The 17,753-nt window shown below is 48.6% G+C and overlaps 3 protein-coding genes across 3 annotated transcripts; 2 read left to right on the forward strand and 1 right to left on the reverse strand.

Moving 5' to 3' along the window:
• Positions 1–2,382: 2,382 nt before the first annotated feature.
• Positions 2,383–3,786, reverse strand: LOC125548640. Its single transcript, XM_048712202.1, has 3 exons — positions 3,487–3,786; positions 3,030–3,371; positions 2,383–2,935 (listed from the first exon to the last, which is right to left on the reverse strand). Exons 1-3 carry the CDS (start codon positions 3,784–3,786, stop codon positions 2,423–2,425), a joined length of 1,155 nt encoding a protein of 384 aa, XP_048568159.1. The 3' UTR covers positions 2,383–2,422.
• A 344-nt stretch (positions 3,787–4,130) lies between these two features.
• Positions 4,131–5,902, forward strand: LOC125548641. Its single transcript, XM_048712204.1, has 2 exons — positions 4,131–4,291; positions 4,443–5,902. Exon 2 carries the CDS (start codon positions 4,448–4,450, stop codon positions 5,684–5,686), a length of 1,239 nt encoding a protein of 412 aa, XP_048568161.1. The 5' UTR covers positions 4,131–4,291; positions 4,443–4,447; the 3' UTR covers positions 5,687–5,902.
• A 1,537-nt stretch (positions 5,903–7,439) lies between these two features.
• LOC125548642 (probable L-type lectin-domain containing receptor kinase S.5) lies at positions 7,440–12,359 on the forward strand. The gene is made up of 2 exons (XM_048712205.1): positions 7,440–8,647; positions 11,587–12,359. Exons 1-2 carry the CDS (start codon positions 7,441–7,443, stop codon positions 12,357–12,359), a joined length of 1,980 nt encoding a protein of 659 aa, XP_048568162.1. The 5' UTR covers position 7,440.
• Positions 12,360–17,753: the final 5,394 nt, after the last annotated feature.

Raw genomic sequence — 17,753 nt, forward strand, 5'->3', positions numbered from 1 at the left:
GGTAGATGATGTTTTCGATGAAGAGATCGATGACACCGATGAAGAACTATACTATCTTCAGAAGTGCCAGGCAAGCAAACCCCCTTGTTCATTCCGATACAAACCCACTTGCTCGCTCCTGCTCTCTTTTACTACATTAGGACAACAACGATTCAACTGTTACATGCTGCGGTAGTTGAACCCCTTTCCTCTGCATGACCTGTCATTGCCACAGTAAATAGATGAAACCCACTAGCATGAGTAGGAGTTGTTTGAGCCATGATGTGCCTACTCATTCATGCTTGTTTGTCATGCCTGCTATTGCTTAGAGTTATGTCAGGTCTGATTCATCAGGGATGAATTGGAAAATGGTGAACATGTCCTACTGTGTGTGAGCTAAGTGTGTTGACCACGATTTGGTAAAGGTATCAATGAGAGGCCATGTAGGAGTATATGGTGGGTTGTTTCATTTGGAATCATCCTTAAGCACCGAGATCTATATGTGTGATTTAAGAACCAGTTACTACCATGCATTGGGATCCTTAATTGACCCTCTCGGCTTCTTAACCACCCTAGTCCTCTGTCCAGGAGTTGCAACTAGTTTCTGGTGTTTGTAGGATATGTGTTGGCGGCCGTGCGTAGCGCTGACCCCAAGGGTGGGCTATGATGCGGTAGATACACCGTGGCCGGGCATGCCGGGCGCCCGTTTGGTGTCTCGGAACCTTGTACACATCGTTCGGGGCCGTATGTGGAAACCTCGGCCGGACTCCCTGCGGATGGAACCCGGATAGGCAATAAACCTGGACTAGAGACTTGAGTGTTTAGGTAGGCCGTGGCCGACACCCTCGTTGGGCTTCCGCTTGAAGGTTGCCGAGTACATGTCGTGTAAACGACGGTAAGTGGTGAGAGCGTGTATGAAGAAGTACACGCCTGCAGGGTTAACATCATCTATTCGAATAGCCGCGTCCGCGGTAAAGGACTACTTGGTTGCCTATACAGTTCATAGACAAGTGAAAGTGGATACTCTAAAATGTGCAAGATAAGTGTGAGTGCTATGGATGGCGTTCTCGTAGGGAGACGGGAGCGGATCCTTAGCGGTGTATTGATATGGTGAATATGTGGACTCGTGTGCGCCACCTCAAAAGTGTTACTTGCAGTCGTAGTTCAGGTTAGCCACTGAGTCAAAGCTGGCTTGCTGCAGTTAAACTCCACCACCCCCTTTATTGACCGATGCATATGTAGATAGTTCTGATGTAAGTCTTGCTGGGTACATTTATACTCACCTTTGCCTATTTCATGTTTTGCAGAGAGACGCCGGTCTCGCTAGTAGTTCCATGTGGACTTCGACGTTTAGCTTGTTATCTCAGCTACGATATTGTGCCCTCGGCAGGATCTGGTAGATAGTCAAGCTTCTTAGCCTTTTTCATTTGTAGATGTCTGTACTCAGACATGTTAAGCTTCCGCATGTGCTTTGTCTGGTATGCTCTGAATGTTGGGTCATGAGACCCATGTTTGTAATATCTGGCTCTTCGGAGCCTAATGAATAAATACTTTGAGTCGTAGAGTTTTGTTGTGATGCCATGTTGTATTTGCACATATCGAGCATATTGTGTGTATGTTATTGAAATGCTTGGTATGTGTGGGATCGGACAATCTATTTGTTTATCCTTGGTAGCCTCTCTTATGGGGAAATGTAGTCTGGTGTTTCCACTGAGCCTTGGTAGTCTGCTACAGCCCGGTTTACCGGAGTCCTGCTAGTCCAGTACTACTGCTCCGGAACACTTAGACTGGCCGGCATGTGATTCGCTTCGTTCCTGTGTCTGTCCCTTCGGGGAAATGTCACGCGGTGACTTCCGGAGTCCTGCTAGCATGCTACAGCCCGGGTTCCCGGAGTCCTGTTAGCCCAGCTGCTACAGCCCGGATTCACACGCTGATGACCGGCATGTTTGATATTGTTTCATGTATGCATGTCCCTGTAAGTTAGTGCCACTTTGAGTTCACGGCTAGTCATGTCGGCCCGGGTTCTCTGTCATATGGATGCTAGCGACACTATCATATACGTGAGCCAAAAGGCGCAAACGGTCCCGGTCCAAGTAAGGTGACACCCGTGAAAATACCATGCGTGAGGCCGCAAAGTGATATGAAGTGTTACATGCTAGATCGGTGTGACTTAGGATTAGGGTTCTGACAACAACTTCAATTTATGTAATGCTACTTCATAGCCATGCTTTCCCATAGAAGAGAGAAGAAACTTTAAGTAATTCTATTCCTGGATCATGGCGTGTACTTGCGATTGGTTGAAAGAAGAATCAACACACATACAGCTATGGCCACGTCTACAGAAAAGATTAGCCTGGAATTAATGGATTTCGATGTCCTTGGATTAACGTTGTTTGTTTCAAATTAGCACTACCGCGAGCACTTGATTATTCGCGGTGTCCGGTCATCCGCCGGGCTGGTCGTCGCCCTCCTTCTTGAGGTCTGACGGCGGCAGGAAGTAGTCGGAGGTGAGGCCTTTCACGTTGAAGTCGGCCTCCTCCACCGTCCACGTCTCCTCCAGCTTCCTCTTGTGGTTGACGGAGCCCTCGCCGTAGCGGAAGAGCGTGACGGCGGTTTTCCCGCCGTGCGCGATGTTGACGCCGTCGATGTGGCGGTAGTTGTTGATGACGGACTCCATGCTGGTCTCCCAAAAGATGTTCTCACTGCGTCGCGCGCCCTTGCCCGACTTCATGCGGAGCAGGTGATTATCCTCGAGCTGGATGAGCAGGCCAGTGCGCTGGCTGAAGTATCCCCACACCGTGTGGTGGATGATGTCGAACGCAGCCGCGCTCCGCGCCCGCAGTGTCGCGGCGCTCGCCTCCAGCTTCAGGATGAAGCATTCCTCGCCGTTGATGACCTTCTCGCCGATGCATACCGCGTCGGAGAAGAGGTTGGCGATCGACCGCGGGTCCAGACCCTGCAGGCCATGCATGCATGCGTCAAGAAGGTCTCGAATTGATCGATGCATCTGGTGGAATACATCGTACAATTGGTAGGATACGTGGGCGTGCCTGGAGGGACCGGCGGAGGGGGCGGGGCGGGCCGCGGGAGGCGTGGGAGTTCTCGGCGGCGGACTGGCGCCAGGCGACCTTGCCGTCGCTGCCGGCGCTCATCTTGTGACCGGCCATGATGAGCTCGAAGTACCAGACCTCGGGGCACTTCTGCCAGAGCACGAAGCCGCCGACCTCGGCGCGTCCCTGGGCGGCGGTGACTGTCTGGTCGCCGAGGTGGAACTCGGACGCGCACATCTTCACCTTCCCGACGGCGTACATGCTCTGCACGCCCTGCAGCGCCGCCTGCCCGCCCGTGGCGGCGATGTACTGATGCATGATGTACTTGGCCGTCGACGCTTGCTTCATTCATGCATCCACACAACCAAACACACGTACGCTACGCGCGTCAGGAATGAATTCAACCGTGTGTGCTGCTGTTGCTGTGGCGTGCACGGAGCATGCATGCATGGCTTACGATGGAGGAGTCCCGGATGGAGCGGCTGAAGGCGCGGTCGTGGGGGACGGGGCAGGGGATGAGCGGCGAGCCGACGACGTTGAGGAAGAGCTGGAGCTCGGCGTTGGCGGCGGCGGCGGCGGGCCCGTCGGCGGTGGCGCGATCGAACGCCTGGGTCTTGAGCCAGGCGCGCATGTTGGCACCGCCCCCCCGGCGCTTGTCGGCGCCGGGGGCGTTGGCGAGCATCTCATCGGGGATGGGCACCTCCAGCACGGTGTCCAGGGAGTCGTCGCGGTCATGGTTCGGGCACAGCTTCCTCATCACACGACCACCACCGCATCAATAATGCCGACCGGCCGACGGGAGCAGGACGCCCGGCGCGCTGTGCAGGACAGACAGGAGAGTCGGAGGGAGAGAAACAGGGGGAGGAAGGAACGAGAGGAGAGGGAAGGTCGGGGACATGTAGGAGCAGGACGCCATGCATTGGAAGCGAGGAATTAGTGGATCCCGCGGAGCCCGGAGGTCGAGGCGAGGCCGGAGCTGCATGCATGCAGCAGCGTCTCGCCGGGACCCGGGAGCGCCCTGGACCAGACCAGGCCGCGGCCCATTTCACGAAAATGGCCTTACACTTTGGTGACACCACACGGCCCGGCCGGCAGAGCAGACCTTGCGTTCCACTACAAAAAAAAAAGGCAGAGCAGACCCTACCTTAACTTCCACACAGCAGCGGCGGCGGCGGCGGCGGTACGATTAGCTTCCTCGCCGGCGCGATCGACGCCCACTCCGCCACCAGCCTATGACATCTGGTACCCGCCTCTGAGATCCGGTATGCGCCTCTTCCTCACCCCTCTCCTCGAAACTCCGGTGGTGGAATGGTGGTACCCCATCCGCTGAACCGTGCACGCCAAGTGCTCGACGCTTCGTGTGCTTGGTCGGTTGCGATGAACCAGGATCTCACCCACTGAGTATTCTCGCAGGAACGATGGCGGAGACGCAGCCGCGCTCGCCGCCGCCGTCGTGGTCGGCCATCCCGCTGGACCTGGCAAGCCTGGTGCTCCGCCTCCTCCCCGCCTATGCCGACCGCGCCCGCTTCGCCGCCGTGTGCCCGCAGTGGCGCGACGTCGCGCAGCAGTTCCTCCGCCTGCACCCGCCGCTGCCGCTGCTCGCGCTCCCGGACGGCACCTTCTACAGCCTCCCCTACGCCAAGCCCTTCCGCTTCCCGGGATTCGGCTTCGCCGGGTACCAGGGCGTCTGCGGCAGCTGGCTCGTCTTCCCGCGCGACGACGAGTGCTTCCTGCATGACCCGTTCGCCAGGGCAACCGTCAGGCTCCCTCCTCTCTCGCGCGTCCGGCTGCGTCCTCCAAACGCAGTCCAGAAATGGACAAAATGGGAAGACGGGGAGCGCTCCCCCGACCCTTACACCACATGGATGCATATAGAGGACATGGAAGGGAAGCTGCGCATGAGCAAGATAATATTGTGCTCTCCCAACCTTGTTGCTGCTCTGGTCGGTGTTGGAAGGCCCTGTCACCTTCCAATATGCCATCCAGGAGGCCCCAGTCAGATTCTAATGTGCCAGCCGGGGGCCTCGTCGTGGTCAGTACGCGCGTACGACAGGTGTAGGCTTTATGAAGACATGGCGTTCTACCAGGGCAAGCTCTACGCCATTGCCAATGATGAGAACCTCTTTGTGGTGAACATCAGCCAGGACCAATGCACCGGGGATCCACAGGTTTCTCGAGTTGGACAGGTCATCAAGGGTGATCCCTGGCAGACAGTTGCGTCCGAAGGTGACAATGCACCCGGCAAGAAGCTCTACCTGGTTGAATCACGCGGTAAATTGCTGATGGTATGCAGGAAGATTTGGGTTCCTGAACTTGAAGACGGAGATTTTTCTTTCGGGAATGAGTTTGAGGTATTCGAGGCTGACTTTGAGCATTCACGGTGGGTGAAGGTGACAACTGTGGGGGATGACCAGGTGCTGTTTCTTGGGAGAAGGTGCTCCAGGGCTGTCTCTGTGTCTCAGTATGGGTTGCCGGGTGATCGCATCTTTTTCTTGGATGATGACGAAGTGAATCGTGTGAAATACGGCTATGATGAGAACACCTTTTGCAGTGCCTATAACATGAGAGACGGCAAGGTCTCTTCCCCTCACCCAATGATCTCCTGGAAACGTTGTGATGAGATGTGTCTTGCAGCATGGCTCTTCCCTCAGGACTGAATCGCTGAAGTGAAGATGTTATTGCTATTCCAGCTGCTTCCAAGTTGGTATGGTGATCAGTAGTTACCAGGCCAATAAATTGCCTTAGTATGTATCCAGTTTGACCACCTTATTTATCTGAACTTACATGGTGGTTACTATGGTGCAAGTTGTTCACTTAATTGGTTTACCGTTTCCTGGGAAAGATCCTAAAGTGCATGACTGCTTATGTGTCAATTGTCTTAGCATGGTGATCTCTGACCTTTTGTAGTGGCTGTAGAGTTGATTGTTCATACTGAAGTTCGATGAACCTACTGCTGCCTTTTGCGACTAATAGTTTGTAGGAACCTCATATGTGTGAGCCTACATGATGGTTGCATTGTGCATATCCCATGTGGATCATGTAGATGAGATAACTATTTTATATTGCTACTAGACGACACCTAACTGAATGTTTGCAATATCCAATATTAGCAATTGCTCCCATCGTTCACAAATACTATAAGATGTGCCAACTTATTTTAGAATCCGACGTATAGAGATATGTCTTAGTGTGCTTGTTCACTCATTTCAATCTGTATGTAGTCTATACTGAAATATCCAATACATCTTATATTTATGAATGGAGGGAGTAGTAACGTGCATAGTAAGGCCTCCTTTGGTTTGGAGGATTTTTGTAGGAATTTCATAGGATAAGATTTTTGCAGGAAAAATTCCTTTAGAGCCCTTTGGTTTGTAGGAATGGAATCCTATTCCTATGGAGGAATTCTTCCTATCCTCCACATTTCATAGGAAAATAAACATTAGCCTAGACTCAATGGAAAAAATCCTATGAAGTGAATCAAAGGACATCTTCTTTCCTATTCCTACTCATAGGATTTGAGATGCATGTCATCTCATTTCCTATGACTTTTCTATTCCTATGATTTCCCTACCCTATGAATCAAAAAGTTTTTTGTGCAGTTGAGTTTTTTATATGCAATACCCAGTGCTGAATAGGCATTGTGGTGGAAGCTAGGCTTTGGGAACTTCCCTACGGCACAAAATTGCTGGGATTAATCATTTTTTACGGCCATGACGGATTCAGCGTTGTCCTTACTACTAGGTGTGACAACGACTTCACCAAAGAGTAGACATTGCAAAAGCTGAAGAGCTTGTTAATGTTCACCATTTTTAATATAGCATCCTTTGCCTCCAAGCTAGTTAGACTTACAGAATCTGCGTCTAGCACGAAATAGCTGAGCTTGGACTTTTTCCAAGGTCATGAAGGATTCGATGTTGGATTAATCTGACAATGACCTCGACAATGTTCTGACAATGAAAAGTTGAAGATCATCTAGTTTATGTATATATCCTTATGGTTCAACCGAACCACTGACATAAATAACCTCAATTCCTCAATTCAGTTGTTCCTCTCAACCCCTGCAGTCAACTCTACGGTATGAATGCAAATTTTGACTCGGACATTTTTTACTGATATAAGCAATCCAATGGTATATCCCCATGTGTAAACTTTGTGATGTGTTCATAAATTTTTATTTGGAATAAAATACAGGAATGAACAAAAGTTAGTGAGGCAAGTATCATGTGCAGACCGTTTCTGTTTTGAAAAAAAAAAACAGTGCGGACCGTTTCATCTACTTTGGAGCCAATCCTAGGTTCTTGACTAACCATGCAGATAGGTCTCAATCTCATCTATAAAACCCCACATCCGTACTTTTCATTATGATTAATCCACAGCCCAATTCCATTTCTAAGAACAGGCGAGCAGTAAGATGTTGGGTCCGGGATATCATAACCTTCTTCTAGGAGCTCTCCTGTTGCTCTTCTTTACGATGATCTCCTCCGGGGCGGCGCGGGACGACGTCGTGGCCTATAGCTTCGCCACCATCAACAGTACCACGGCCGACGGCTTGACGGTCGTCACCAACCAGTCACAGGTAGTATCAGGTCCAACCCTGTTCGGCATCGACCACCCGACTCTCTCCGCGGTGAACGAGTCCGCCGGGTTCGTGGTCCTCTCGCGGACAGTCGAGCTCTGGCGCGGCGGTGATGGCCGGCAGGGACCTCCCCGCCAGGCATCCTTCAACACAAGCTTCACCATGGACGGGACCTCCCCTGTGGCGTTCGTCGTCCTCCTCGACAGGTTCCCGACGTATAAGGGAAAGTTTATCAGCGTGACGACGTTCGTCTCGGGCCCCGGCGACCCCACGGAGCGCGGCAGCAACCGCTTTGCCACCGTCGAGGTTGGCACGGTGAAGTCGTACGCCCCGGAGTCTCCACGCGTGGGCCTCAACGTCACCGTCACGCCCAGCGGCGCGACGCCGATGGTGACCGTGTGGATCGACTACCATGCCGTGCTGTCCCGCCTCGGAGTCTTCGTCGCCCCCACCGGCCGGACTAAGCCCCGCGAGCAGCTCGTCGGCGACTCGGCCGTCAACTTGACGGGTCGCACCAACCAGTCCGCGTTCGTCGGCTTCTCGGCCTCCAGGGTGGCCTATGTCCTCTCCGGCGTCCGCGGCTGGGATCTAACGGTGGAGAGGTTCTCGCCGGCCGCCGAGAAGGATGATAATAAGAAGTCATGGCTGGTGATACTGCTCGCCGTTCTAGGATCTGTGGCTTCCACGGCTGCCGTGGTCGCCGCCGTCGGTTTTTACTACAACTCCAGGTACAGGAGGTGGAAGAAGGACCTGGAGCAGCTGGCCAAGTCCATGCAACGACTCCCGGGGATGCCATGCCGGATCGACTTCTCCGACATTAAGAAGGCCACGAAGAACTTCGACGGCACAATGAAGTTGGGATCGGGAACCTTTGGCTCCGTGTACAGATGCAGGCTTCCTGCAGCACCAGAGACGGGTCGTCCAGAAATGGAGGTGGCCGTCAAGAAGTTCACGCGAAACGACGACCGCCGCTTCGACGACTTCCTGGAGGAGGTCAGCGTCATCAACCGTCTGCGCCACAAGAACATCGTCCCTCTCATCGGTACGTAGCCACGTGCACACTTTAACATTTGTTTAGAACATCTCCAACAGATGCATGATAGCGCGGCGCGTTAAAAAATATTTACAGTGTCGAAATAGCATTTTTGCACATGTAGGAGGGTGATTGCTTTACTAAGCACTGCAAAATTTAGCACGCCGCTATAGCGCTTCGTTAGACGCGGAAAAATCCTGCATGCGACTAGCCGGTGCTTGGAAACAACACATACGAAAAATATGAAATAATACATAGTTCAAATTCATAGCATAGTTTCCCAAATCACAAGCCAGTTCATACTATGCTAAATAAAAATAGATAAAGCGATGCTAAATCAAACTACTCCTTCCTCCTCGATGGTGTAGTCCGACGATGTAAACGCGTCGAGCCACTGAGCTGCTCCGGGGGTGTGGCGGTATGGCGGGGCACTGGAAGAGATGGAGGAGAAGGCGCGGCGGCGGGGCGCCAGAAGAGGCGAGGAAGAAGGCGCGGCAGGAGGGAAAGCATGGCAGTTGGCGGGCATCCGCGTGTGGCTTTTAATCAGCGCAGCCTCTCACACGTCAAATTGGCGGTTTATCCAGCGCGTAGGATATTTCACACGCTTGTTGAGGATGCTCTTATTTATATATATTTTCCTTCTTGAATGGCTTTGTCTAGGGAAGGTATTGTGCACCGGACGAAAAACACGGATGTGCTTTTGGCTACCACACAAGGAAAATATGTAGAAAAACCATTTTTTTTATTTTCTTGAATCTGTTGAATGCACGTATAGTTAAATAATACGGAAACTCTCAGAGTAATAAGCAGTAAAATGGTGTAGTGATAAATGGTAAGTATGTACTCCCTTCGTTTCCAAATATTTGTGTTTTTAGAGATTTCAATAAGTAACTATATACAAAACAAAATGAGTGAATCTACACTCTAAAATATGTCTACATACACAGGGGCGAACCTACGTAGGAGCTACCGGTGTCACAGGACACCGGGTAATTGGTCTGATTACGTTATATTTATAGCCCATGTAGGCGTGTGACACTGGTAAAATTTGTCGTTGGACACTAGGAGAAGCCCATATCCAGCCCATCTGATCGATCGACCTAAAGAAAATCTGATCAATTGATCCGCTTTGTGTGTATCTGCGCATATTGCCTTCTGCTTTCTCGCCTCCTCTCCCGTGAAACCTTATGGCCTCGTCCTTGTCCTATAGGACAACCCATGGCTCACCATGGCATGGCGGCACGCCGACTTTTTCCTTGGTGGAGAAAATATTAAGGGAAGGTAACTCCCTCATCCTTTTGAAGTCCAAACCTCGGCTAGGGTTTTGAACCACAAAGGTCTTACAATTGAGAATTAGGTTACGGTACTTATCCAAATTTGAGGAGTGTTTCCCATCTGTTTGATAATTGGATTACTATGATATTCCAAACTTTTATTGTGATTCACATCTACTTGAGAATTGGATTACTGTGATTTTTCAGGTTATCATGGTGATTTTCCAATTTACCAATCATCTTTGTTTCCTTAATTTGAATTTTTCTACGTATATAATCAACTAGTATTTCTAGTTAAACACTTCATTCTGCTATTTTGGCAAGCATTTTTACTACTGACCATTTTAAACTGTTGAGTGTTATTTTTATGCAAATCATGTACTACAAGTATGATTGTAAATTGTCTGCTAAATCTTTATGATAGCGCCGCAATTGCTGTAGGGAGCCTTGGACCTCGGCACTACAATGTGGTAACCGTTGTGAAATTCAGCAAAAACATCCAAATATCATCTATCCCCGATGAAAAATTACCCACTATAGCTGCTGAGAGAGTCCGCCCCATTTTTTTCTTCCTCGAATAAAAGCAATACTACATGGGACACCGGGACATTTTCGTCCTGGGCCCGACCCTGTACATACATCCGTATGTTGCAGGCCATTTGAAATGTCTAGAAAGACAAATATTTAGGAACGGAGGGAGTAAAAGGTTAAAGGCCAGTCGGGGGATTGAACTCACATGCTCAAAACATTAAGGACACGTGCGGAGGACTGCCACTGCGTTGGTAGCGAGTTTGGAAACAATATGAGTTTAATACAAATAAATGCCTACCTCAATAAAAATTGAATTCAAATTTAGTTTAGATTTTTTGAGCATATTTGTTTGGTATTTTCTGGTATCTGCGGTAACTGCATTTCTCGCCCCATCTCGGTAATTCTTTGGATTTCGGTAGCCAAACCTAGGAGTATCATTTTTTCGTTGTCCAGTCGTTATTGTAGGGTTTGTGGTAGGTTCACGTTGAATGGTACTTCCTCCATTCCATAATCTAGTATGTCCACGCTTTTCGAGATCTAAGTTTGATCATACATTTAACCAACGAGACCGACTGCGGCGGGAGTAAAAATCAAATTCAGTAGTATAATTTCTGTTGCCTCCACGGTCGGTCTCGTTGGTTAAATTTATGATCAAACTTTGATCTCGGGAAATGCGGGCGCATTACATTGTGGAAAGGAGGGAGTATCAGGTTTTCTATCATCTTTCTGTTGTAAGTCAATTTGTTCAGTACTGATGCTGAGTTTTGCATATCATCATTGAATAATCAATAGTATATGATTGTGCGCTCCTCTCCGGAAAAAAGAACTGGGGTTGAAGATTTTTTCTTGCTAGCCTGAAATTAGAACTTCCTCTATTTGATGAATGTACCATAACATGACAGGATTCATATTTGAAACCTTTAGGGTATCCTGGGACCCTCTTTATTAAAAACACCTAAATTTGCAGAAATATGTGTTTTTGACAATTTAGTTTATTTAATTTAACTAAGAAAGGTCTGAAGTACCCTAAAGGTTTCAAATTTGCAGCCCTAATCACTATGCATATTTACAAATAACCAGTTTGCTTCACTTTGTAGCAACTCTTTTTTTAAGGGTTCACTTTGTAACAACTTAATATTGCAGGTTGGTCTTACCATGGAGGGGAGCCCCTCCTCATCTTTGAGCTCATGCCCAATGGCAGCTTGGACCAACATCTCTTCCATCTAAAAACACCAATTCTCCTATGGGACACCCGCTATGCCATCGTGAGGGATATAGCCACCGGCTTGCACTACGTACATCATGAGTATGAGCCCGCGGTTCTTCATCGTGACATCAAGGCGAGCAACATCATGCTCGATTCCACCTTTGGTGCCCGCCTGGGTGACTTCGGCATTGCCTGCACGGTCCCTCTCGACCGTAACTCCGTGACCGGCCTAGCCGGGACACAAGGCTACATAGCGCCGGAGTATGCCTGTAGCTACAGAGCTACGAGGGAGACTGACATCTACGCGTTCGGTGTCGTCGTCCTCGAGATCGTGACCGGTAGACGGGCGCTCGACAGGGATGTCCCGTCTGAAGGTCACATAACGGACTGGATATGGCGTTTCCATTGGGAGGGAAAGTTGCTCGATGCCATGGATCCCGTGCTTGCCATTGCGGGGTTCGACGATGATGATGCCAAACGCCTAATGCTGCTTGGCTTGGCATGCACCAACCCAAACCCGTCGAACCGGCCAAGCATGCTAGAAGTGGTGCAGGTTATCACCAAGTTAAAGTTACCGCCGGCCGTGCCTCCTAAGAAACCAACGTTTGTGTGGCCTCCACAAGGATGGAGTTCATATAACTCTTATTTTAGCACAGAGACAAGTACAATTTATGCAAGTGGCTCATCAACCAAGGCCAGACATGTGTAGGGAACATTTCAAAAATACTACTTTAAAATTTGCTTATTTGTTCACACTTCACCTAGATGAATATGTGCTTGTTTTGGAGTGTAACACGTGACCCTGGCTATCATAAGTTAAGACTTTTGAATGTGTTGGCAATTCAATATGACATCAAAGTGAAAGCAAAGAGGACTTGAGTGCAAATGCAGCAAACACAATATATCAATCACCTAACTGAGTGAAGCAACTAAGGTAATGTTTGGTATTGCCGTGGATTATGATTTTGTTTGCACAAATAATTTTTACCTATCTTAGTGTTTGTTTGACATGCTTTGCTTCGACAATTGTCAATGTTAAGTTTGGCTAGTCCTGAAACACTAACCTTTGATATAGATGCGCATACAACTCGGTAATGTTGTGTGGATGGAGGATTTTAAAGAGATTAAAGTCATCTATGACACTCTTGTTAAACTTTTTTGAATTTTAATTCACATATCAGCATCAAGTGATATAAGTCTTGAGTATGAATACGACACTCTTGCGCTTTTTCTCTTTTACTGTGACAACATCTAAGGTGTGGACCAAATCTACTTGGACGAACTTAGCTTACATATGTTTGCAGTGCCTCTGCTTACTCCTTCGGATCGTACCCTAGCACTTTTCTTCTTTGATTTAAGGGAAAGGTGTGGTAGAAACCAGGAACACTGAAACCCTCTTATCTAGCCAGCCATTTTCTGCATCACGGTCCATGCATGAGCTTTTCTCTTTTTTGTTTCTCTAAATATTATTTTAGTTGAGAAAAAAAATCATGTAGTAAGTTAGTTGACTAGCACATATCTTAAAGCAACGTTGAAGGATAAGGATAAAGGCTACAATGTGCTTGGGCTTAGAGAAACAACTCTCTTGACTGAAATCTTGTGTTTGCCCTCTTGATTCGGTCTGAATGCCATATGATGGAGCATGGAATTCGGAATGCACAAACCATCCCGTCAACTAGAATTTCTTTGAATAGGCCCTTGGCACATAGTACAACATAGGGTGCTAGGGGTGAACGCTACGGTTTATATCCTTCCTGGTTGGTAGCTAAGCTAACTAATCCTGATGCCTACAGGCATCGATGCAACATGTGGAGGCGGCTGTTGGAAATATGCCCTAGAGGCAATAATAAAATGGTTATTATTATATTTCCTTGTTCATGATAATTGTCTATTGTTCATGCTATAATTGTATTAACCGGAAACCGTAATACATGTGTGAATACATACACCACAACATGTCCCTAGTAAGTCTCTAGTTGACTAGCTTGTTGATCAATAGATGATTATGGTTTCCTGACCATGGACATTGGACGTCGTTGATAACGGGATCACATCATTAGGAGAATGATGTGATGGACAAGACCCAATCCTAAGCATAGCACAAGATCGTGTAGTTCGTTTGCTAGAGTTTTTCTAATGTCAAGTATCATTTCCTTAGACCATGAGATTGTGCAACTCCCGGATACCGTAGGAGTGCTTTGGGTGTATCAAACGTCACAACGTAACTGGGTGGCTATAAAGGTGCACTACAGGTATCTCCGAAAGTTTGTGTTGGGTTGGCACGAATCGAGACTGGGATTTGTCACTCCGTATCATGCAGAGGTATCTCTGGGCCCACTCGGTAATGCATCATCATAATGAGCTCAATGTGACTAAGGAGTTAGCCATGGGATCATGCATTACGAAACGAGTAAAGAGACTTGTTGGTAACGAGATTGAACGAGGTATGGGGATACCGACGATCGAATCTCAGGCAACTAACATACCGATGGACAAAGGGAATTGTATACGGGATTGATTGAATCCTCGACATCGTGGTTCATCCGATGAGATCATCGTGGAACATGTGGGAGCCAACATGGATATCCAAATCCCGTTGTTGGTTATTGGCCGGAGAGATGTCTCGGTCATGTCTGCATGGTTCCCGAACCCCTAGGGTCTACACACTTAAGGTTCAGTGACGCTAGAGTTGTAATGGGAATAGTATGTGGTTACTGAAGGTTGTTCGGAGTCCCGGATGAGATCCCAGACGTGACGAGGAAATCTGGAAAGGTCCGGAAGTGAAGATTGATATATTGGACGAAGGGTATTGGAGTCCGGAATTGTTCTGGGAGTACCGGGTGACGACCAGCGTGACCGAAAGGAGTTTCGGAGGCCCCTTATGGGCCAAGGGGAGGGTGCACACCAACCCACTAAGGGGTTGTGCGCCCCTCCCACCCCATCTCACGTAACTTGGAGAGGTGGGGGCGCCTCCCCTAGGGCATCCGCCCCTCCCGGCTTGGGGAGAGGGAAAGTTTCCTAGGGGTGGGGCGCCCAAACCCATCTAGGGTTTCCCCTGTGGCCGCCGCCCCTCCCCTAGGGAAACCCTAGGGTGCCTCCTCCTCCCCCCTTCCCCCTATATATAGTGAGGGAGAGAGAGGGCAGCCGCACCCCTTCCCCGTCGCAGCCCCTTCCTCCTCCAACACCTCCTCCTCCTCCTCCGTGGTGCTTAGCGAAGCTTTGCCGGAGAACCACGAGCTCCACCGCCACCACGCCGTCGTGTTGCCGGAGTTCTCCCTCAACTTCTCCTCTCCCCTTGCTGGATCAAGAAGGAAGAGACATCCCCGGGCTTTATGTGTGCTGAATGCGTAGGAGCCGTCCGTTCGACGCTTGGATCGGATCTTCCGTGATTTGAATCGCCGCGAGTACGACTCCATAAACCGTATTCTTATAACGCTTCCGCTTATCGATCTTCAAGGGTATGAAGATGCACTCCTTCTCTCTCGTTGCTATCATCTCCTAGATTGATCTTGGTGACATGTAGGAAAATTTTGAATTATTACTATGTTCCCCAACAGTGGCACCATGAGCTAGGTCTATGCGTAGATTCTATGCACGAGTAGAACACAAAGTAGTTGTGGGCGATGATTTGGTCAATTTGCTTACCGTTACTAGTCTTATCTTGATTCAGCGGCATTGTGGGATGAAGTGGCCCGGACCGACCTTACACGTACTCTTACGTGAGACTGGTTCCACCGACAGACATGCACTTGATGCATAAGGTGGCTAGCAGGTGTCTGTCTCTCCCACTTTAGTCGGATCAGATTCGATGAAGAGGGCCTTATGAAGGGTAAATAGCAATTGGCATATCATTGTTGTGGCTTTTGCGTAGGTAAGAAACGTTCTTGCTAGAAACCCATAGCAACCACGTAAAACATGCAACAACAATTAGAGGACGTCTAACTTATTTTTGTAGGGTATGCTATGTGATGTGATATGGCCAAAAGGATGTGATGAATTATATATATGTGATGTATGAGATTGATCATGTTCTTGTAACAGGAATCATGACTTGCATGTCGATGAGTATGACAACTGACAGGAGCCATAGGAGTTGTCTTAATTTATTGTATGACCTGTGTGTCAATGAAAAACGCCATGTAATTACTTTAATTCATTGCTAACCGTTAGCCATAGTAGTAGAAGTAATAGTTGGCGAGACAGCTTCATGAAGACACGATGATGGAGATCATGGTGTCATGCCGGTGACGTAGGTGATCATGCCGCGCCTCGAAGATGGAGATCAAAGGCGCAAGATGATATTGGCCATTTCATGCCACTTTATGATTTTCATGTGATGTTTTTCATGGTTACATCTTATTTGCTTAGAACGACGGTAGCATAAATAAGATGATCCCTCACTAAAAATTTCAAGAAATGTGTTCCCCCTAACTATGCACCGTTGCGAAGGTTCGTTGTTTAGAAGCACCAAATGATGATCAGGTGTGATAGATTCTAACGTTCGCATAAAACAGGTGTAAGCCAGATTTACACATGCGAAACATTTAGGTTGACTTGACGAGCCTAGCATGTACAGACATGGCCTCGGAACACAAGAGACAAAAAGGTCGAACATGAGTCGTATAGTAGATACGATCAACATGGAGATGTTCACCGTTGATGACTAGTCTGTCTCACGTGATGATCGGACACGGCTGAGGGAGTCCTGGACTAAGGGGTCCTCAGGTGTCCGACCTATTGGATATGGGCCGGACTGATGGGCTGTAAAGATACAAAGACCAAAGACTCTACCCGTGTCCAGATGGGACTCTGCTTGGCGTGGAAGGCAAGCTTGGCGACCAACTATGAAGATTCGTTTTTCTGTAACCGACCTTGTGTAACCCTAGATCCCTCTTGTGTCTATATAAACTGAAGGGCTAGGTTCGTAGATAGATCCTCATAATCATAGTCAGGCTAGACTTTTAGGGTTTAGCCATTACGATCTCGTGGTAGATCAACTCTTGTAATACTCATATTCATCAGGCCTCGTTCGGCACTAGAGTATCTCCACGTTTTAAAGGGTATTTTCCCGTCCCAATATAGAAATCCCCGAAATTCACCACAGACCGTTCGATACCCCGGTATTGGGCCGGCCCATCCCCAAAATTACACGGGGAAACCCTCAATACCGGTGTGAGAGCAGACACGAGCCTCCCCTCGAGAAATTCTTCCCCGACCGTGATGGCGCCACACCCTCTGCCCTCTGCCCCCTCATCTGTCCGCCGTCCGCCCTCCGCCGTCCGGCCCCTCGGCCCTCCGCCCTTCGTCGACTCCGTTCAAGCCGAGCCAAACCATCCGCCGGTCCTGCCGCCGTCTTCGTCCACTTCATTGCCGCTGTCTTCGTCCACGTCATTGCCGCCGCCATACACGCGCGCCTCAGCCCCTGTCGCCTCCGACGTCCAGAACTCCATATCCTTCCGGTAACCTGGCGTTTTCGCCGGTAAGGACTGGTTCCTCCTCATCCCTCCCCTCTCATCCCCTTTCTCTAGGGTTGCTTGGTGCTATGAAGATGTGATTTGTTTACTGGACAACTTACAAGATTACAAGATTTGATCTGCAACTTGTAGGCTAAGATAGTTGTGCACTGGATGTGAAAGTGTAGGTTGTAAGGTTAATATGCTTGCTTGGTGCTAGCTCTGATCTGCAGCTTCTATTCTAAGATGTACTATTTTTTTCCCGATGTGGATATGGTTTTTATCTTACCAAGTAGTCTGTGTAATTTAGACTAAAATGTGAATATAGTTTTCCGTACATGCAGCTCGCTCCTTTTCCTGTTGGGGAAGCGTGTCTTTCACACTTTTACCAAGTAGTCTGAATAATTTTGAGTAAAATATGAATATAGTTCAGATTGATGTAGTACTATCCAAGTCAATCAATATGTAAATGAAGATGATGTTTGCATCTAGTAATCTGTTCATACCATTTTCTGGCACTGTCCAACGTTGCGAAACATCGATCACTGAATGATTTTATTGCTTTTGGTCATGTATAGAAATGTGTGTAGTTTTCTTTTCGAAACATCAATCATTGTCAATCAATGTGTATAGAAATCCAGAAACTAATC

The sequence above is a fragment of the Triticum urartu genome, chromosome 3 (assembly GCF_003073215.2).
Source record: "Triticum urartu cultivar G1812 chromosome 3, Tu2.1, whole genome shotgun sequence".
Taxonomy (NCBI): Eukaryota; Viridiplantae; Streptophyta; class Magnoliopsida; order Poales; family Poaceae; genus Triticum; species Triticum urartu.